General features: G+C 38.2%; 1 protein-coding gene across 5 annotated transcripts in view; it reads left to right on the forward strand.

The window, feature by feature from the left end:
• Nucleotides 1–12783: 12783 nt before the first annotated feature.
• Nucleotides 12784–23506, forward strand: part of Ythdf3 (YTH N6-methyladenosine RNA binding protein 3) — a 29742-nt gene continuing 19019 nt past the window's right edge. For 2 of the 5 annotated variants that reach the window (XM_021157368.2, XM_021157370.2), the window contains exons 1-3: nt 12784–13143; nt 13541–13565; nt 19067–19152. In XM_021157368.2, coding sequence (XP_021013027.1) covers nt 13120–13143; nt 13541–13565; nt 19067–19152 — 135 coding nt within the window. In that variant the 5' untranslated portion in view covers nt 12784–13119. Of the gene's footprint in view, nt 13144–13540; nt 13566–14691; nt 16409–16566; nt 16713–19066; nt 19153–23506 lie in introns of those variants that run through there. The other 3 variants (XM_021157369.2, XM_021157366.2, XM_021157367.2) reach the window with 3 other exon arrangements.

Consider the following 23506-nt stretch of genomic DNA (forward strand, 5'->3'; position numbering starts at 1 on the left):
ATTGTTAAACATTGTTAAATGTTTTATTGAAATGCCTTTATTAATATATGATGATTTATTGAAAATAACTATAATGATGATAGAAACTCTAATGACTTTAGAAAGCTATAATGAACAACAGCAATCAAATTATGGATGCACAAAGGGGGGCAATCTTGGTGGAAGGAACTCAGGCAGTCCCCATGGTGATGGCTATGGATCTGATCATGGAAGTGATGGATATGGTAGCAGAAGGTTTTTAAAATAAAACAAAAACGGGCTACATTCTTGCAAGAGGGCGAATAAGGAGTTGTCAAGAAAGCTGACTATTACTTTGAGACAGTCATTCCAAATGCATTAGAGGGACTGTAAAAATCTTCCATAGAAGGAATGATGATCCATTGTCATGAAAGTTTCTGCTCCTTAATCAGGAAGCCATTCTTGTTCACGACTGTCATACCATAATTTGTAAAAACTACAGCTGCTAATTAATGCAACATGATGTCAACTAGATATACATTCCTGAGGAATTTTTAATATGTTGTACCTTTGTCCTTTTCTTTTTATTATATCAGGCATATATTGCTCTGTAAATTACCTTAATGATGCCAGGAATAAAAATTAAGAAATCTGTTATTTAAAATTTTTTAGAGGTTTATAGCATTAAAAAGGTTAAGAACCAGTGGCTATTCAGTTTGCCTGAGCTCCAGCAATGATCGAGCATGCCCAAGGAGCAGACAAACTCTTTCAAACAAGATGCTTACCATTTTTCCCAACTTATTAACGTTTTCCTGTCCTGACACTGGTTTCAGCTTAAACTAAACCCACAGGAAACTGGTGTGTTCTGTTATGTTCTGTCAGATAAAAGACAGAAGTGTTCCCAATCTCTTTATGGAGTGTGTTTATGGCTTAAAAAGTTTTATTTTGATATTAAACATCTTCAATTCAAAACTGTAATTTTTAAGGTTCAAGCCTAACAGGGATTGATAGTCAATAAACTTGTGAATGATCAAATCCTTCAATATATTCAGAAATATATTTAAAGTCATGCTAAGTACTGGCACAGTTAATTTCAAACTTAAAGCTTTATTTAGTCTCCTGTCTTATGTTCACAAGGTACAGTTTAGAGCAGACAACTAAAAACAGACAAGGTGGTTTAACTAGGTAGGTAGTACAGGTAGCCCTCAAACTAGTCAGAGATCTGCTGAATGTGGCATTAATGTGGTTAAACATGACAGTCAGAAATTCCTGAATCCTAACAGTGACCCTCCCCCAAGGTCTCCTAGAAGATATGGGTAAAATGACAAAGGGCACCTCCTGGATTATGGTACAATAACTACTGGCCACAACTGCTTTAATGTCAACTATGAACTATGGACAAACAGGACAACTGGAAAATTGATTGCCACACATTGTCAAGACAAGGTGAGGTCAGTCTCTTCCATCTTTCCTCCACAGGAAAAAGTCTCTTCACCTGGGCATGATGGCCAAAACTCACCTCTGCTCTTGGTGCTATAGAGACACAGGACTCTGGAATAACTGTCTGGATAATAAAGTATGGGCTAGTCTCTATCATTTTAATTTATCCTTCTTCAGCTCCATGATCACAGTGATGGCTAAGCTAATTGTAGCTTGACAGTTAGAAAACAAGCAACTAGCTCCTTATCTCAAGGTAATCCACCACTGTGCTAGTTCATTAGTCAAATCATTAGTTAATTAGAACTACTAGGTCTCATGCTAAAAAGGGCAAAAAGATTTTTCTTGCTCACAGTCTTCATATTAACTGATTGCTATCAATACTGGGTTGCTTATGTCTCATGGTAAAGACTTAGATAGAAAAAAATTTATTTAATATCTGAGGATCGAAAAAGATGTTTAAGATTGGAGGGTCTAAGAAGATATTTTATAATATAAATACAAATTATAGAGCTATAAGAAATATATATTTCAAAGCTTAAAATTATAACAATGAAGTTTTGATAAATGGATGGAGCACTTACAATGGTTGTCTTCTGAGTATAGATTTAAAGGTGCATCTGATTATGCTAAAATTTTTTGTTCAATCTGAATATCTAGCCCTCTGGACTGAAGGAAAAAATATTCCGTGCCTTTTAATCCAAAACTATAGCTATTACTGGTCTCAAAGACACGCATCTACTCCTGTTGTCTTACAGACACCTCTTAACTACTTTGTCTAAAATACTGATTTCAATGCTGTGATAAAACTGATGTCTATCTTTTTGTAAACTAAAGTTCACATTATTTTCAGGAAATCAAAACATCATAAGATTTGTCCACCTGTCACAGATTAAATTGACTCCAGTTAAATACACCTGTCAGTTCTCAAAATTTTCTGCCTTCCTGGGCCCCTTTTGACAATGTCCTAATGTCAGTAGGGATCAGTTACAGAAGAAAGATATGGTGTCTGTTGTCCCATCTTACAGGCTGAAATGCTAACTAAAAAGGAAAGCAACCTGGGCCTAAATGAAAAAGGGCCCCTCTCTGTGATCCTTACCACCCAGACAGCCATGAAATGGGATGGGAACATCAGGACCCAGACTAGCAATGGGTCATCCAACAACACCCACAGGACCCAATAAATTCAGACTGGTAAAAAACTCTGGACACATTTTCTCTTTATGTTGCCTTGGGCTACTGAAGTACATGCAAAGGCTAACACATATGGTCTTTAGAACTATGGATGGGAGCCTAATTACTAATATCACTGCATATGGTTCCCCCACCCTCACATTTGATATACCTGTCCCTCAAATGGAGACCCGGATTGTGGGGGACAAGATATGTACATTTTTGTTATACGGAGCTATGTACATTAGCACCCTGGATAACTATCAGGATAATGATATTTAGTTACAAAGGGTTGAAAGCCATTCTTTTTGTTTGTTTGTTTTGTTTGTTTTTTTGGTTCTTTTTTTTTCGAGACAGGGTTTCTCTGTGTAGCCCTGGCTGTCCTGTAACTCACTCTGTAGACCAGGCTGGCCTCGAACTCAGAAATCCACCTGCCTCTGCCTCCCGAGTGCTGGGATTAAAGGCACGCACCACCACTGCCTGGCTTTGAAAGCCACTCTTAAAAAAAAAAAAAAAAACTGGGAAAAACTCAAGCCCATTCGAATTAAAATCAAGATAAATAAAATGGGGGATAATACAGTAAAACAAAGAATGTGTTGCCACCTGTTGAAATCAATTATAAGCCCTATGAAAATGGTCATTACAACTACCTGGAAGAGGAAGAAGTTTTGTCCTCACTTAGACAAAGGACAAATGGTATGATAAACACTTTTGGTCTGATAGCACCAGAAAGGGGCATTCACTTCACAGATAAACGTAGCCAACCCTCATTTGGCAGACATGGGCTTAGTTACATCGCTGGCCACCATAGCCCATGCTGCGTACCATCACCCCTGCCTCTGCCATTCCTGCCCTAATAAAAGCACTGTGGGTGACTGATGTTGCTAGCCAGACTGTAGTTGGTGGGCATCAGCAATGCTATATTCTGCTTGTTTCCATTGTATGGGATACAAGGAAGATGTGGGGACTCTGCAGTTATACACTAAGAAGGACCCTGGAATGATGGTCACCATCCAGAGATTTCAGGGCCCCAATAACAGGGTGTTAAACATCACTAGTTCCACTAAAGTGTTAAAAGGCACAGCCACAAAGGATCCATTTCTGTCCTTACACAACTAACAGGCCTTTCCCTAATGCTGGTCAATTCCCCCTCTATCCTAAGAGTTCATCTTTCCCTCTGAGAAACAGAAGATGCCCTTGAGGATGTGAAACCTGGGCCCCAGGATGGAAAGTAGAACTCTCAAATTTTGAGACGCTTTTCTCCCTATGCTGATTGGGAGGTTGGATGTACCTAGGGATTCAGGATTTATGTGATGGGACCAGACCCTGGAGTGCTTTTTACAATCCAGGGATTGGTGAAACCTAAGGTCCCAAACCCCGTAAGACCTCTGGCACAAATCTCAAAACCTAGATCTGTGACAAAAGTAAGTATTGTAACCTTTTATGGCATGGGGTCAAATATCAGCCCCCCCCCCCGTGTTTCTTAGGACATGCTATATTCTCATAGTCCCTCCTTTTATGGTCCCTGAGCCCCCTTTTGTTACATGGGACCCCTTTAGTCAACACTATAAAAAACTAACCTCCTAGCAGCACCTAAATGCATTTAGCCTTTCTTCTTGTTTATCATTAACTCATTTCACAAACAAGCAAAAGCCTGAATTATATGTGCTTATACATGTAGTAACATATGGTGGGACAATAAGGCAGAATCGCAAGGGCCTGCATCCTAGCCCTTGATCTGGAAGAGTTGTACCCATTTTAATGCCAGTGTTAACTGGGATGGGCATTACAGGGTCAGTAGCAATAGGGACTGGTGCTCTAGTTACAGGGCAACAGAATTTCAGGCTGTTAAATGAGCAGGTGGACAAAGATCTGCTCAATCACATTCAGCTAGCTCATTTTTGAACAACAGGTGAACTCTTTAGCTGAGATGGTTCTATAAAACCATTGAGCATTAGACTTACTGTTCCTCAAGGAAGGAAGATTACATATGACTCTACGGGAACAATGTTGTTTATATGTCAATCATTCTAGGGTAATTAGGGACACATTGACTGAAGTGAAAACTAACCTTCTCAATGGAGAAGAAGAAAGACAAAAGATAGAAAATGGTTTGGAAGGTTATTCAGTTGGTCTCCTTTGTTAACGTCTCTGATTACTGCCTTGGTAGGCCCCCTGTGTATATTACTGCCCTTTTTAACTTGTGGGCCATATCTTATCAGTGTCCTCATGGCTTTCATCTGGAAAAGGATCTCTCCAGTTAAACCCAGGATCGTAAGATATCAATACGATTCTTTAAAGAACTACATGGAGTAAATGATTTGACTCTAAAGTATAAGCTCAAGAGGGGGATGTTGATTCCTGTTACTTTTAACATACCTGTAGCCATTTTGTATTCAGTCTCCATTTTTCTCATAAGATGAAATTAAATTCAGGTTCTCACACTCTACTTTCCAGATGTAATTATCCATAGCTGACACTGAAAAAAAAAATGTTTCTAACAAGCCAAAAAGTTAAGGTTGAGACACTTGTACCCTGTTAACTCAATGTATTGAAATTCCCATAACCACCTGCCTACCATTCAGGACCAATCAGCTTAAAGGTTAGCTGATAATACCTTCTTTAGTTAGCCAAAAATATTGTACCACTTCATTGTTTGCCTTTGAAGGTTTGAACCTGATTTTTCATTTTCATTTGAAAAGCCTGCCCTGAAGACAGACTCGTTCCACAGTTACGTTTTTCCTTCTTGTGGTCCTAGACATCTAGTAATATGGTGTGCATTCAATAAACTATTCTTACTTAACTGAGATTAGTGTACATAGGGTTTGACTGGCAATTCCCAGACTCCAAGCGATATGATGTCAAATGGTTTTTACTACATATTTGTTTTATATTTACAGATTAGTACTATTTTCAGCCTTAGCCAGAGAAGATTGTCTTTGCAGTGTGTGACAGCCAATGCCAAAACTTGTAACTACTCAACATGTTACAAAGAAGTGGCCATTGAATCCTTATCCCTAAATATGTCATCTATATCATACCCTTTAAAATTCAGAAAGCATCACGAAAGAGGTATCAGAAAGAATGTAAGATGTGAAGGATGGGAAAGCACTATAAAGTGCTGTGGTCTACTGGGTGCAATACGGCTTAGGACCCACCCCCCACTCCATACTCTTAGCAACAATAATTAAATTCAGTTATTCATCAATACAAACCAACAACCAAAAGACCTGAAGATAGGAGGAGGAATTGTTAAGATAAAGAAAGGGTTCAGCAGGAGTGAGAAAGAAATCAGAGAGGACAATGCGGGATGGAAATGACCAAAATACATTGTATATGTGTGAAATTGTCAATAGATAGTAAATAACCCTTAACCATCCCTAGGTAATTTAGTATTGTCTTCATAAACAAGAAGGAAAACTTGCTCAATTAATAATGTTCTGAGACTGTTTGCTGACATTGTATTTATAAATATGCCTACTAATAAGGTATTTGTAGACCTTATTTGTATCTGAACCCACTTTCTTGGTCATAGCCATATGGATATGCAGGACAGAAAATGGATTTGCATTGCTAGAAGAAGGGTTTGGTCCCAGAAGATGTAAGCCTGGTTATATTCTGCCCTCTTGTTTCAGAACTTACACTGTAAACAAGCTTTCTTTTGAAACTATATTTCACACATCTAAACTTTCCCATGCTGATTTCATTGTTTGAAATGACTGCCACACCTATTGCTGAAACTTAGTGTACCCCCCTGCAAGATACTGTGTTACACCTTACAGAAAAAAAAAGTGTACTAGAATAACTTTACTAGGAGAGGTGTCACTGTGCTGTTGTCTTTGAGTTTAAGGTTAATGAATCAACAGTTTATATTAAACAAAGTGCCCTTAGGCACAAGTATTGTCAAAACAAGGCTACATAATTGATCTGCTGATGAAAATGTGACTCAAGGCTTGAGGGAATATAACCTTGTGTTACACTTGGGAAAGTTGGTCCCAAAACAGTTAATTCAGCACTTGAGTTGACTTTATATATAGAATCTAACCAGTGACTAGCCACATCAGACTGTAGTCTTATTTTTATAACCCAATTATTTTAAAATACATCTATTGTGGAGAATTTTCAATAGATAAATTAGAATTTATTATTAGTAATAAATAGCAGTAGCAGAATAATATAATTCATCTTTTAGGGAACATTTGCCTGGATTCAACAATAATTAATTCATAGCCAATGTCATTTCCTCTCTAATTCCCCTAATCCCTCTCTTCTGGGAATTTGGCTTTCCTTGGAAGGCAGAGCCAGGGTGGCAAAATAATAGAAAAGTAATGTTAGTAGCCCCAAATGGCAGAATGAAACCTGTTTAGTGGGAGGAAATTTGTGGATTAGGCTGAGTAGATATTACATGGCCTGTGCTTTGGGCTTTGGTACATTCCTAAGCTCTCTGTGTCACATTTCCTATAGTCTTTATAGTCAGGACTATGGGCTCACACCCAGGGTGGTTGACTAGTGAAAAGAATCCCCAGATTTTAGAAAATGGAACATCTGAGAGCACCTGTGTGGTGTCAGATGAGAAAAGCTATGGGTGGGGCTGGGGGTTGGGGTTGGGGTTGGGGTTGGGGTTGGGGTTGGAAAGCAGACTGGAGAAGCTTCCAGGCTATGTCAGAGCCTATGGGGTGGCATTTGAGTAGAGACTGCTGTCTTGAGTAGAAATCACTCTAGATGAATTCATCACAGGCAGGTTGCTGAGGTTCAAGTTCCTATCATGGACTTAGTGCTAGTACAGTTATTATTGGTGTGATGAAGCCCCATCACCAAGGTAACTTGGAGAGGAAAGGGGTTATTTGGTTTATGCCTCCACATCACAATTCATCACAAAGGAAGTTGAGACAAGAACTCAAACAGGGCAGGAGCCTGGAGGCAGGAACTAATGAAGAGGTAATAGAGGAATACTGGTTTCTGGCTTACTCCCCATGACTTGCTCAGCCTACATTCTTGTAGAACCAAGGACCAGCAGCCCAGAGGTGACCCCACCTATAATGGTCTTGGTCTTTCCACATCAATAAGTAATAAAGAAAATGCCCTACAGACTTGCCTACAGTCTGATCTTTTAGACATTTTCTTAATTGAGGTTCCCTCCTCTTAGATGTCTCCAGCTTGTGTCAAATTGTCTTAAAATTAGCCAGCACAGACCCAGAGAGATCTAGACTCTAGATCTCTTTCACCACAGAGATCTAGAGTCAACTCCATGCTGGACTTCATTTGGTTGCTCATTCTGCTCTTTTCCACACCAGCTAGTGGGAAATAGGGATGGACTCCTTCGGTACAGTCAGATATAGTAGATTGAGGACTAGTCAAAGGCTAGTGTGTGACAGTCACAGCTGCAAGGCACCAAGCCAATGGTTGCCCTGAGGAGGAGAGGTACTGTGAACTGAATGTTGGCTATTAGACTCTGTGGGAAGTAGGCAAGCCTCAGTTGGGACTTTTGTGAGAGAGGGACACTGGCATTGCCTGGAGGAGGAATTTCTAACTGTGTAGCTTTGCTTTGCAAGAAATAAAACATTTACCTGGCTCTGATAACCTGTTTACTCTTTGTGCTCATTTTGGAAATGCTGTCCTGTCAGTTAGGGATGGGAAATGAAAACATGCTCCTATTTTGGGAAGTTTAAGTTATTCACTTCAGGGCAGTAAAGAACTTCAGGCCTGATTGATTTGCTTGGAAACAATCACTGATATCTACCCTCATCAATGTTTAATGATACAAAACTTGATAGAAGTAAGAACTAAGGCCAACTAAGTCGAGGGGGGGAGTACACCTGTAATTCTAGCATTTAGGAGGCTGTGTCAGTAAGATCATGACTTGGAGGAAGCCAGCCTGGATGAGACTGTATCTCAAAACAAACAGAAAAATGGAAAGAAATTCTAGTTAGCATCATTTTGCATGGTTCCATACAGGTCAGAATTAAAGCTCTGGAAATTTTTGTTTTTATGTTAATTAAACGAGATTGTGGAATTTTATTTTATTTTGTCATAATATCCAGGAAGTAAGAAAAACCATTTGGTACTGAAGAAAGTAAAGTATCCACAGCTCCATTTGTATTTTCAGCATGATTTTTGGGTCCCGTGAAGAAGCTTTACTCAATGCTGTCTTATAATTTGTATGTATTCATTATCCCAAAACTAGGCAGGATGGAAACTGTCATGGTGACTGGCCCCTAAAACATTTAAAACCTTGGGGAAATAAAGCACCAGTTTCCCACAGAAGTAGATTGGGCCCCTCAGAAGGAGCTGCTGGCAATGGGCTGTTAATCATTGATTATGGACAAAGGGAGGATAAGCTCAGAGCTGAATTCCTGGAATTTCCTCAAGGCCTCACCAAATATAGTAAAAACGAACATTTAGCAGCCAATCGGAAACCAACCCATGTAACTCCTCTAGCACCTAACAATGAAGTCTTAGGTTATCTAACCTTCACTAAAATTCCTGGAGTTTCCCAAAAGAGACTTGTGCTCCTTTGTCTGGGGTCACCATGCTAGTAGAAAGCTTATTGCTTTCTCAAAATAAAAGCACTCCTGCCTACTGCATCTGTGAGTGGTGGTCTCAGTGGGCACTTTTGGATGTAACAATGGATGAATTTCACAAGGTATAGGTGTGGAGTTCATTTTTCATATCCCATTTAGAGACTAGGCCATGGATCATTTGCTGTCTATCCTGGGTGAAAGGTACTCACTCTGCTTCTGCAGGTCGACAGCTCATTCCCCTGACTGGATTGCTTTAAGGCTGGCTCCAGTTAGCATCTCAAAGTGACACCTTGGAAGGCTAGGTAAAGGCAGGGAACTGTGCTTCTGTAAGTTTAACTCTCAGGAGAAGGGGACTTATCTCTGCCCTTTGTTCTCAGTACTTGTAAGACTCAAAGAGCATGCATTCACATGATGAAAAAAACTACAATTCTGCCCATAAATTCAGTCATAAATTGAATAAGAGGTTATAATAGAGAATGCTTATATGCATATACACTAGGAACAATTATCTGGCTTCACTTTGACCATTTGTTACTATCTTACAGAGTCATAGAAAAGTTTAAGACTATAGCTAAGCTGTCCTTGAAGTTTTGTTTAGACAAACTAGTCAATATTTTATCTCCTCTTTTTGGACTTGGGGTCCTGTGGTATATATCTTCTTTATGACCTTGGGTTAATGGTTTCTGTAACCTCCTGGAATATGCCCTAAGTTTTAGAAGTCTGCTGTTATCTCAGGAGCAACTAAGCAGTCATGTTTATAAAAGGAACTCCAATGTCTCTGTGGGTATTGATATTTGGAAACAATGGTAACCCTTGCATGCTAGATGTTTCTGAAGAATAAACACTCTTTGTATTTGCATACTATCTGGATCTGGGGTCTTCCTTCAGTGATTTTTGTGGACCTTACAAAGGAAACATGAAATTGAAGTGTAACATGGTATTCTGAAATAGAAAAGGAACACGAGTGTGAAAAGTAGGGAAATTTCAGCAGTGTGGAGCTGGAGTCCGTCAACTTGCAGGCAAGTTCCTCATTGCTTTTATTGTAGGGTAGTTGTGTAAGACAAGAACATTAGGGGAAGATGAGCAAGAGATGTGCAGGAACTGTAGATAACATCTTTGTAACATTTCTGTAAATCTAATATTACTTCAAAATAAACATGCTTTTTTCTTTCTAAAAATATATACTGTTTCAAACTAGATACGTTTTAATTTAGTAAATTTAGCCAATGTCTAGAGTCTGCTTTTATAACAAGTTCTAGGGAAAAGCTGTAGTTTTCCCAAGAGACAAGAATCATACTTGAGAGACACCATCTAAAGTAAACCCAAGGCTACATGATTTCTTCTGCCTTTTTCTTGCCTTTATAAATTTCCTTTCAATAACTACAAGAATGCTTGGGACAGAGGCCCATTTCAAAACAACATTTTAAAAAGTATTTCTCTGTATCCAATTCTGTTAACTATTAGTTTTACCTTATATACAGCATTTAGATATCTTACATTTCAAATGCATCATTCAGTCCTATAACCTATCTGTGCTTGGCTCATCTACTGTCACTTGAAGGTAATACAGAATCTTAAAATTCTTAGTTTAAATACTGGAAAAAGTTTCAAAGAAAAATTTAGATACTACCAGATAGCAGAGTGAATTTGGGAAAGAGTTTTGCCGACAGGTCATTACTTGTTATGTCTCTCTTGTCGTCTATTATTCTTCCTGGGTGGTAACTTTCTTGATCCTCAGTTGAACATACATTTCACAATACATGTTTCAGTTTCCTTGCAACCAAGAATTTTCAGAGAACAATGTTGTAGTTAGTAGGAGGTAGACAGGTGTGGGAAATAAAATTGCTATGAAATATCCCAAGAGAGCACTCTGCTCTCCCTGCCTGTCCTGCTCTTTCCTCTTTCCTTTTTGTGTGGTGGGGTTGTGATGATGGTTGGAAGGAGAACAGCCACCTCTGCAGCACTGATGGAGTGTTCTAGAGGTGATCTCAGGGGGCACACACATGGGGATCAGAAAAACATTTTCAGGAGTGGTTCGCTCCTATCATGTGGGTTCCAGGTATAGAACTCATGTTGTCAGTTTTTGGTGTAAGTGCCCTTATCTGCCCAGCCATTTTGCTGGCCTTGGACTATTTCTTAAACTTACTATGGAGCGGGGCAGAGGTGGTGCATACCTTTAATCCCAGCACTTTGGAGGCAGAGGCAGAGGCAGAGGCAGAGGCAGAGGCAGAGGCAGAGGCAGAGGCAGAGGCAGAGGCAGAGGCAGAGGCAGAGGCAGAGGCAGAGGCAGAGGCAGAGGCAGAGGCAGAGGCAGAGGCAGAGAGGCCAATTTCTGAGTTCGAGGCCAGCCTGGGCTACATAGTGAGTTTTTTTAATTTTTAAATTTTTTTTTATTTTTGAAACATAGCCTTGGCTGTCCTGGAACTCATTATATACATCAGGATAGCCTCAAACTCACAGAGATCCACCCTCAAGTGCTGAGTTTAAAGGTATGTGCTCCCTCACCCAGCCTTCAATTTTTGTAACAGCAGTTATCACACAAGATACTGTGACTGTTTAATCAATTATATTGCCTGACATTTCATGAGTACTCACTGAGTTACAGTTTTGATGCTGGGACTCACTCAGTGAAGAAACAAGAAGTGGCTGTACAAGGCCACGACTGTGGGAAGCCTACTCCTGCCACTGATTATGTATGTCAGGCCTTAGTTTACTCGTGACGCCAAGGTTTAGGTTCAGAGACCTCTCCAAGGTTATAAACTAATCATTGCTAGGTAAGAATTCAAACTGAGATTCGTGGGATTCCAAAGCCAAGCTTCTCAGACAGGAGTAAAGTCAAGGCCTGCAAGCCTTTTCTATTAGTTTTCGCTATGTACTTTCAATTTTCCAGCCTCAATTCCTCTTCCGACAAACTCTTTGAAAACCAAAAATGTTTTTGGGAGTGGGAGCTAGGCAGAGCAATGTAGAATAAGGGGGACCTTGGGAAATGGACCGATTTGCAACTCAGGGTCCGAACAGAAGGAACACAAGAGAAAGGGATTTGGGTTGACCACACCTAAAGTTGCCTTTTGAGGATTTGCATGAGAAGCGATCTTGATACAGTGATTCTAAAATATTGTGGTACTACATACAGAAAACTGTGATTTTCCTAATTTCCTGCTTCATAGGTTAGCACTTAAACTGGGAGGTTTTGAAAGGATTTGGTTAGGAGTCCGCACTACACCACACCTGTAAAGAAATCTTACTTGGGAAGGAAATTCAATAAAAATGCCAAAATTACAATTGGACTGACTTTCTTTGTTTTTGCCAACAGGTAAGAAAGTAACATTACCAGTTTCTAGGGACATTTTAACATTATTTTCTTTTTTCGGGGGGGTGGGGGGGCACCAGTCTTGCAACTGTTTCTCTCTCCGAAGGCTATTTTATTCAATAAAAACCAACCCAATCCCAGCAGAGAGTTAGAAAGCATTAATTGAGAGCGTGCTCCTGCACCCCGCACGCACGCCCGGTGGTGGCTGAGCCGACAAGGCGCTGCTGGACGGCTTCTGTAGCCTCCAGGCTAACAACGCCCGAGCCCAACGCTCACGGTACCGCGCATGCGTCTAAAGTACAGCTGCGCCTCCGGGTCTCTGCCCCCCTCCCCTCTCCGATGACGCGCACGGCGGGGGCGGAGCCCGAGGCCGTGGCGGGAGTGGGGGAGGAACTGCGAGGTGTGCGTGGACGTCAGACTGGATAGCGGAAGGTCAGGACGGCCCGGAGCGGAAGTGGGGCTGAGGCGCCTGTCCGCCATTGTGGGCCCGAGGATCGGAGGACGAGCGGGGACGAGCAGTGTGCAGGCGGCGAGCTCGGGCCCCTTCCGCGACTCCCGAGCGTGAGCCCTCTCCCTGGAGCCTGCGAGAGCGGCGGCGGCGGAGGCCGGAGCAGAGCTTCGCGAGGGCGGTAGTCGACTGCTGTGAGTGCTCTCGGCGAGGCCCAGGCGGCGGCGGCGGCGGCGGCGGCGGCGGCGGTTCCTCTCGGGTTACGGTGAAGAATGTCAGCCACTAGCGTGGATCAGGTGAGGGAGCAGGGCCCCGGCTCGGCGAAGGCCGGAGCTGCAGAGCTCCACCCTCGCGTGCGGCGCGGCTCCTCTAGCCGCCGCTAGCTCCGTAACGGCGCCGCGGGTCCCGGTTGTCCGGGCTGCTGCCCAGGCCGGCCTCAGCGCGGGCGGCTGAGTCTGCGGCCGGCGCCCGTAACCACAGGCCGGGAGGTCCGGGTGGCCGCCGCGGGGCCCGGAGCTGGCGGGTGCTGGAGGCGAGGCGGAGAGGCGGCGGGGGGCGGCCGGGCGGAGAGGTTGCGGAGGATCTGGTGGGGTTCACACCTACGCGGATTGTTCTGAAGAACTTGCAGTGGCTCTGTTTAACACACTTTTCTTCCCCCTCCCCCTCTTTACCACCTCTGTCGTCTTGCTTCAGAGACCTAAAGGGCAAGGAAATAAAGGTGAGTTTGTTTGTTTGTTTTCCCCTTAGGTGTTCCCTTGATGTGATTTTTAAACTGTAAGCGGTTTCTTTCTGGTTTTTGCATTTCTTTCTAAATATAAAGGATAGAAAAACATCCATCTCAGCTAACAGACATTTACTTAGTTCCTGGGTTTGTAGAAACCGAAGTACTAAGAAGAAACAGCTGTCTTGGTTGTATTTCAATGAACGTAATGTTATTTCTTAAGTTTACCATTTATGTTTGTTACATAACTTAGGTCATACTTTTTTCTACATTTGTGTATAGTTAGATAAGTTTTTAAAGTGAACAACATTCTGTTTGATATTTCTGGATTGCATTTAAACTTGGCAAATCACATGGCGTTCTATGCCACATTAGGTGAAAAATCATGCCCCTAATCACTGAATAGAATCAGTGAAGTTGCTTGCAAGGAGGCAACAGCACTATAGAACTCCTAACAAGTATGTAATCTTACAGCAGCGCTCTGATTGGAAGGTGTGTCTCGATCTGGTTTCTTACAAAAGCCCGAGAAGGAAATTATTTGTGCAATTATTGCTAGTGTTATATGATTTGCTATTTAAAAACTACCATTAAAAGTAAGGGAGTTAAAACATAAATGTAGTTTGTATTTATGCGTGTGGAACAAAGTAGTCAGCTGATTGAAACATAGCTTAACATGTGATATTAGTGTAGAACAATAACTCCTTTCTTGGGGTGGTGCCAATTACAGAACATTACAATGAGCTATATATTTGTAACGTTTTGAGTGCAGGAAGTGACACTAAATACAATTACACTTCCTGGTTTTCTTTTCCCCCCTTCCCCAGTAACTAAGTACTACTTAAAAAATAAGATCTGTAATAGCCCTTTAGGTGAAGACTTAATTGTTTCCATTGATGCTTTCAATGGTTTTTTTGGGATTTTATGTGGCAAGGCTGATTAATTAGAAATAATAGTGCTCTGTCCAGAATAATTTTCTTCATGTCACACTACATTTTATATAAGAGTTTATATATGCCAGATACATTGTAGTGTGTTAGTTAACAAACTCTATTTTAATTAATGATGTTTTATTTCAGCATATGAACATCTAGGAATTATTAATTCATAGAATTCCAGTTTATTTTAGTTATAATTGTAAACTTCAAAATTAGAGGTTAGTTTAAAATTAGTTATTAAACATTTGTAAGTTTATAAGGACTTTTTTCCTTTTCCTTTTTTGACTCCTGACCATAGTGAAATTTCTGGTCATTATTGCCTAGTATAAACTATTTTATTCTAGAGCCATGGCACTTTGCAAGGTTATTTGAAGTGCTGTGTTTTATGTTACCTGTTTTAAGGTAAGTGATTTCTGTGAAGTTCTTTTTGGATAAAACAAAATAGATCATGCAGATGGGGTATTATAAGCTAGTTCTGTATTACCACAGTTTTGGTTACTTCAGAACCACTTCATTTTGGTGTGGCCTAGTGACCTCTTTGCTGATATACTTATCACCAGATAGATAGAAGCTGCCTAGCCACAGACTTCATCACCTTCTGATTAAATTTTTATGTGAGAATTTTTAATTGTTAGTATCACTTCTGATTTAATATTTAGATACACATACATATTATGTTTTTGAAAGTTCTTTAATCCCACAGATTTTCTTTGACTCTTTTTTATAACTTTAATTTTATCCTAAGATGAAGATTAGACTGGGATTTCTTATACTCCTGGGTTCCAGTACCACATATAGCTACTGATTAAGTCTGCTTAGTACATTAAACATTTTTGTTACAGTTTCCCTTCTGTAAACAAAACATAACTGTAAGTCTCCTGTTATTATGAGGATTGTTAATCATAATAGCTTTTTGCTCTAGTTGCTATTTTTTGAATCATTTCTCATCCTTTTGTGAAGAGAAGAAAAGCTCCTGGCACGAAAGGATTGGTATACTTAAAGTCTTTTAAGTTGATTTAAAAGGATAGAAACCATAACCCTACAAATACATTACGAGCCAAGTCACAGCTACTACCAAGTGGCTGTTAGGAGATTTTGTGTATTTGAAAAACTGCTAACTTAATTTTAAGGTAGTGAAAATATCTTACAGTGAGTCTATATACTGATATCAGGCAGAAAATATAGGTTATTTTTGTTTGTTTTACAATTATAAAGATATGGCTAGTAATATTGAATTTAGAGCTTAAGAACTTTATGTTCCTAAGAAGTTGATATCAGTTAGAATTTTGAAGCTAGTTGACTTAATATGACTTCTGAGATGTTGTGTTTCTTCTTACTAGTTGACATTGTTAACCTAACACCCTGCTTTAGTGTCTGTTTTTCTGCAAAGTATTTTAATGCATATTCCCAAGGCTTATTTCAATAAAGGAATGAAAAGGAGTTCTGTCAGTCTATTTATAAACACAAAAATGCTTCTGAAGTATAATTCTTGAGTTTTGGTATACTTAATTTTACTTATTTAGTTCGTTGTTTTTTTTTTTAACCAAAGATTTTTCTTATGTGAAATGTTAGAACTGCTTATTATTCTTGGCAAGATAGTATGAAAGGATATTAATTAAAATTAATAAATAAGGGTAGGTAAAATAGATAAGGATAATTATTTGTTGATCGATAATTTTCTTTATTAACAAGAACTTTTGCTGTGTCTTCATTTGTATGTCGGATGTTCTCTTGGGCCTTTCTCTGTCCTTTCTTTTGTCTTCTAAGTTGATATAAGTACGCAACACATAGATCACAGCTTTATTTTTTCCTCCTTTTTCCTTCTGTAGGAAGGACACACACCTTTTATACAACTGGAGTTTAAAAGAATTAGGTGGAAGTTGTTTGTTTGAATGTTTCAGAAAGGTAGTATACTTGGCAAAATGTTGTATCTACTCTCTGTCCTCCCAAGAAATGGTTTCAAAGCACCATACTATCATTATTTTGGCTTCATATTATTATTAATCCTCACAACATTCCTGTAAGGAGATAGAGGGTATATGGTATTGTCGCTGTTTTTGTAGGTGGGAAAACATGATGCACACATCTGTTGACTTTCCTAACTTGATGTAGTCAGGACCAGAGCAGAGAACCACCTGGCTTCTAAGGCCCATGTTCTATCTTGATTTGACTTTGCTTCATAGGGCAGAGGAAACAGGCGAAGAATCATGTAAGTCATCTGTTCTTTTTTCACCTGAAGAACTTTTACACAATATAGATGTGGGTTAGATTTCATTACTGTTCACTGACTTTCAGTCTCTGAGACATTAGATTGTCATTAAACAATGTTCAACAACTAAATTCTTATAAAACAGTTGTTTTAAGAAAAGCATGCTTCTGAAATTAAAGGGCTAGTTAATATCTGATTATGAGCCTTTAAATGGATAGTTTTTTGAATATATTGGCAATATAAGCTAGATAACCAAGAACTAATTGACACAAGTGATAGAAATGATGGGCTGTTTTAAATACTAGCTGGTATGCATACTAGTTTAGCAGTTCAATGGTAGGAAACATTTTTTCCCCCAAGAAGTAAAAGACCGTGTATCACCAGTGTTGATGAAAGAATAGTCAAACCAATAGAAGAGAAGGTCCATTAGAATTGCTGGGATTGCAGTGGTTCCCTTAGCGCTCAGGTGGCACTGGATATATCCTCTGACACCCCATCCTCCCTTTTATTTTGTTTGTAGTAACTATTACAAATTTTAATTCTGGGGGGGGCTCAAGCCTAGCTCTGATGAAGTCTGAAATACAATTAAATCTTGTAAGTGGAGTCAGAATCTGTTTATTTCTGGCTCACCTTTGATTGTTATGCTATCATATATGTCAGCTTTAAAGGCTTCATGCTCAGAGTAGATTTACTGTTGAGCCATCCCTGTTACTTACTGGATGACAAAGAACCAAGAGATTTTACAGTTCTTTGCTTATAAGCCACTGCTTACTAACATTATTACACTTTAGGTGAGGTACACTTAGGGCAAAATTAAGAGTTGATGTTCTGATAAACTTAACGCCCATTAGTTGGCAGTACTTTGTGAAATTGTACTTTTAAACAGTTAAGTAGTTCTAAGATTGACATTCTTCAGAAATTGCCTTTTTTTCATTTCATGTTTCAATAATTTTTCATACTGATATATAAGATATGATTTCACTAACCTTTGTTTTTCTAGTTTAGAATAATTTTTAGTTTTATTTGGGATATTGTAATATATAGTATTGTAACAATTATTGAACATGTCCATTTAATACTAAGATGAGATGAAATAGGCACTGAATAACGTAAATAATCATCAGTAGATTACTGAGTTCAGATCACTCCTGAGACTACCTGCCTCCTTGGTAGTAGACCTGAAATTCAAATACAGGAGGTGTTTTTATATGCTGCTCTTAGGCACGATAGAGACAATGTCCAAGTATATTTTATTTTAGTTTCTTTTTGAATCCCAATATTATATTTTAAAGTGTTTATGAAATTTTGAATTAGTGTGATATTCTGATTTATCTTGTAATTTGTTTTCTCATGTGTTTTATGAGTAATCATCATCATCATCTATGGCGTCTTAATTGTAGTTTTACTTTCATGTGAAAGTCTTATTTATTGATGTTTGAATTTGAACTCAAAACTTCAGTGCATGCTAAATATACACTTCAGTCTTTGAGAATCAAGGTGTGTGCACACACATGTATTAGAGAATCAGAAGTGTTAAAAGATTTTAACTATGAGTGCTTATATAGTATGCACAGGGACCTGGATTTGTACTCCCAGGACTACCAGAAAAACAAACCAGAACAATGTAAGGCCTTTTTTATGTTACTTCTTCAATGACAGCATCTTGCTCCATAGCCCAATCTACTAGATAAATGTTTGTGTTGTCCACACCGGTTTTGACATTGAGGTCCTCTTGCATCTGCCTCTAGAGTGCTGTGATAAAATCAGTGGGGCTTCATACCCAGCCCTTTGTATATTTTTCATACTGGAACTTTAAGTCACAAATAGTTACTTGAAGGTTGGGCCTGGTGTTGTATTTCCATTGCTTTACAAGATTAAGTAGGAGGATTGAAAATTCAAGGTTAGCCTGGGTTACAGAAGAAATAAATTCTTACAGTTATCAGATTAATAGATTTTTACCAAGTTATGTCACACACTCTGATGGATTGTCTACCGCATTACTTAGTTACTTTGAACTCAAACAAGTTTAGGGAGCTCTTTCCAATATTTTTATGTTACTTTGCTCACTACAATATTAAAATTGGGATATTTAAGAGTTTAGTAAGTGGGAATGTATACATAGTGTATACATATAGTGTTGAGCTTATAGATCACAGGATTTCTAAGTTTCCTGTGGCACACATTACTTTTATTTTTTTTCTATAGGTTATCCTTAAGATTGCTCTTAAGCCAAAACATAAAGGAACTCAGGATTATTTTTTCCTGAGTTGGTCAGAAATTTTTTCAAATGAGAGATTGTTCTATGACTTCATGAGGATAATTACAGCACTTCTAATACAAATGTGTTCTTTTAGTTTCAGTACAAAATGGTTCGATTCATCAAAAAGATGCTGTAAATGATGATGATTTTGAGCCATACTTAAGTAGCCAGACAAATCAGGTAAGTTGTCTGTAGAATCAGATTTTAGGAAATTAAACTTCTTTTAGTTTTTACTGATTTTTTTTTTCCAAGTAGACATCTAATTGAATAGGAGGATTATATAATGTGAATCAGTTCATTTAGTGTACCTACATGTGGTGAATAACACTTGCAGGTTTATGACTCTGGAGACTACTTTAAAGATGGTAGGTAACTGAATGGGTTCTAAAATATTTGAAGATTAACATTATTTTTATATATTACACTTAGAATTGTTGAACATTAAAGGTTAACTTTTTACTATTGCAGCCATGTATTTCTAACTAAAGCAAATTAGACTTAATCAGCTGGAAACTATGGGATAATGACTAGTTTGTCTCTTACAATTTCTAGTTAACTGTTTTCTTATTTTAAGGCATTCAGATTTGAATTCCATTGACAGTTACTGCAATTTTAAGTATCTAAGTATTAGTGAATAGAATTAAGGACTTTATAAATACTTCCTTGTTATGGACATAGATTGTAGTACATATCTCAGTTCTGGGATTTGAACCTATGATATTCTATATACTAAGTCATGTGCCACAATTGAAGTACATGCCTAGTCTCTAGTAACTTTTGTTTATAAAGGTAATAGGTGTTAAACAGTAAAATGTTATTTAATACTTAGGTATAATTTTTGCTGTCATGTTTTTATCTCTGTGTCACTAGTAGAATAAGATTTTGAAAATATAATTTCAACCCTCAGTACTTTATTAGAATATTTTGGAATGAAGTTTCTACTGTTGTTTCTGTCACTTGTAAAAAGATGTATGAAACATATACTCTGAAGTGTTAGATTTTTAAAAGCATGAGAGGAAAAGGCAGTCATTGTTTCTCTAGAATGAACAATGTAATTAGAAAACTTGAACAGATAGTTTTCTGTTTTGAAGAGTATAGATTTGGTTTGTATCTTAGAGAAGTGATGGCTTTGCTCGCTCTCATCTACCTCTTGGTCATTTTTTATCAACTTTCCTTTGTGTGCTGGCTTAGATTCCTAGCATATATTGTAGAGGAATAAATAAACGAGGAAGAATAAAAACAAATGGTAGAATTTGTGAATCCTGGACAGAAAGGGTATTATACTACTGAGAAAAGATGTGTAGTTGTCTTTCTACAGTACCAAAAATGATGATCTCTAACAAAGCATGTATTTTAAGAGCAACAACAATGTAGATGTTGAAAATTAGATTTGTTTTATAGAAAAAAGTGGAAAATTGTCTGAAATCTTAGAGGTAAGTTATATAAGATTTTAAGTAATTCAGAATTTGTTAGCTGAACTATAAAACTGAAGTAATTCAAGAGTATCAGTTTAGTGGAAATTTAAGTTTATTGCTGGAATATGTCAAATAATCATGATTGACAAACTTTAAAGTTGTGCAAGAATTCACATATTTAATAATTCCTTGCATGCTGTTCTAAAGTATTCAATTAAAATTCAACTGGATAAATTATGAGGTTCTTTTTAAGATTTATGTGTATGTGTGTTAGTATATTCTATATGTGTATGTGATTTGGGAACTAAAAATTGTGAGTTGCCTAACTTGGGGATCTGGGAACAGAATTTGGCTTTTCTACAAGAGTAGGAAGGCTCTTAACTGCTGAGCCAGCTCTCCAGCTCCATATATGAACTTTTAGAATTCATCTCTTCAGGAAATTTCAAAAAGTCTAAATGATGAAGATGAGTCATTTTGTGGAAAAGGTGTTTAATACTTTTCACTGATTTACAATGTTTTATATACTTGGATCTAATTCATATCAGTTAATCCTAGGATTGTGTTAAAATATGCTGTTGGCCTTACTTCTCTGGCAACATACTTTTTCCATTTTTACAGTGTTTTATTTTTAAAGGAGGAGGGAAAGAGATCATTGATTCTTGTAGATCTTCCAAAGTAGCTGGTGATTGAGTCCAGGTGTTAGGACTAGGTTGCCTTTTTGTTAAATATGCCATGTAACTTGCAAATACATTTAAAGAGGAAATTGGAATACTAATGTTACCTCTGGTCAATATTGGTCAGAGTTGGTGTTCCATTTTTAGATTCTTGGCCATTCACATATTCACAGAATTGAAATTAAAACCCACACAGATTTGCAAAAGTAGCAAGATAATTTTATTTAAACCAAAGCAATAGAAACGTTCAGCATATACTGCAAGGGTGCAGCTAGCCACATGAGTGGAAATATTCAAGGTCTCAGTATGTTGTCTGGGTTTTCTCTTTATGAGCTCTGCAGGAAGAAAGGAAGGGCTGATTGCTACAAGTGTAGTTTGCATGGTTCTCTTTGATTGATTAGCTCATATAGTCATTTTTTCCATTGTGTGTATTTCTCCCCATAATGCATCTTTTACTCATCTATGTCTTTACCTATATCTACATTGATATCTATGAATGTATGTAGGAATAAAGTGATAAATAACCAAAAAGGATACAGTTTTGTTGCACTGTTCATGTAACCCATAACAGTCTGGCTAGATCTGCCCTCCAATCCAGAGACTGGATTGTATTGAGTCTACTTTTGGACAGAAATTTTCCACAGTGGGATTGTTGTTAGAAGAGTAAAATTTATCCCCTTGTCCAGAGAGGTTATGTTCATGTAGGCCTATGTGAGTTAGCCTCAGGTTGCATTGATCAGGTGCATTGATCAGAGAGGAATGTATGCTTGGTATGCAGGTATGCATGCTTGTTTGATAAGCAAAATTCTTAGAAGAGGGGTATGCACATACCACAAACCAAGTAGAATCCCAGATTACTAAAGCAGTCCCTATGCTTTCCATGTGGAGGCTTTGGAAAATAATTATATTTGAGTTTATTTTGTTTTGGCATCACATGCCCTGTAGTTTAACTATGGCTGGCTATTAATGTCATTTTTCCATTGGTATTACGTTGCTATTCCAGAGTCCTAAAATCCAAATCTGATTGTGTAGTTCTCAATACTAATAAAAGAATTATCTGGTAGATGTGGTGGTGTGATCTTAGCACTTAGGAAGAGGCAAGACGATATCAAATTTAAGGCCAGAAGAGGACATGGTTGAGATAGTAAGAAGATTGTATCTCTCAGAAATCAAAACAAAAAATAAAGCACACAGAAAACACTACCATAGTTCCAGAGAAGTGGATAAATTTGTCATATGAGAGAGAGCATTTAGTAGAATGGTTCACATACTTTATCTCATCTTTAGTCAGCATTGCCCATCCTTGGAAAATAAGACTTAGCCATTAATTTCGGAGAATATAAATGTTTTCTCAGTTTCTTTAGGAAAAAAAAAAAAACAAAAACATTCACCTTAATATTTGTATTTGTACCATACATTTTTTTCTTTATGTCAAGCCTCAGACACAACACCCCATGAAGTTAAACTCTTTGCTGATTGATGTGTTTTATCTTTTTTTTTTTTTTTTTTTTTTTTTTTTTTTTTTTTTTTGAGTCAGGGTTTCTCTGTATAGCCCTGGCTATCCTGGAACTCATTTTGTAGACCAAGCTGATCTAGAACTCAGAAATCTGCCTGCCTCTGCCTCCCGAGTGCTGGGATTAAAGGCGTGTGCCACCACGCCCAGCTTTTTCTTCATTTTTATACACAAATATAATACCAATTTAGTTGGAGGGTCAGTTCTTGCTGCAGTATTGTGGAATGCTCCAGTACAGGGAATGAATTCTTTTCTCTTTCTATTCCGTTATGGTCATCCCTGGGAGGTATGAAGGATTGAAATTTCAACATGAAATAGATGTTAAGTGAATGAGTATGTTAGGATACTTGGTAGAATTATGTAACAAAGAATTACAGTTGATGAAACATGCAGGTTTTTATTAATTTTCATGACATTTTTTTTATGCTTGTATTTTGACAGTCTCATTGTATAGCCCTGGCTGGTTTCAAACTTAAGACTGCTGCCTTAGCCTCCCAGGTACTGGAATTACTGCCTTGATTGTGTTGTAATAAATCTCAGTTTTTGAGATGAACAGTAGAAGAAAGTAAATCATTAAAAATACACTGGGAAGTCACTTACCCTTTGGTGTAGGAAACAGGACAATTTTCTGTTTGTGTGTGTGTGAGATTGGGTGTGGTGGTATATGTAGCCCATATTAACCTCATCAGTTTCCAGGTGTATTAGGTTAATAGATGCATACTACCAATCTGACTTGGAAGTCTGCAGGTTTTGAAGTACCTCAGGTTTGTTTGCTTACTTGTTTTCTGAAACATAGTCTTACCATGTAGTTCAGACTATTCTGGAACTTAACTATGTAGATCAAGCTGGCTTTGAAGTCATAGATAAAACTCCTGCCTCTCTTTCTGGAGTGTTGGGATTCAAGGAGTGCACCCTATACCCAGCTGTACTTC

Source organism: Mus caroli, chromosome 3 (genome assembly GCF_900094665.2).
Source record: "Mus caroli chromosome 3, CAROLI_EIJ_v1.1, whole genome shotgun sequence".
Classification (NCBI taxonomy): Eukaryota; Metazoa; Chordata; class Mammalia; order Rodentia; family Muridae; genus Mus; species Mus caroli.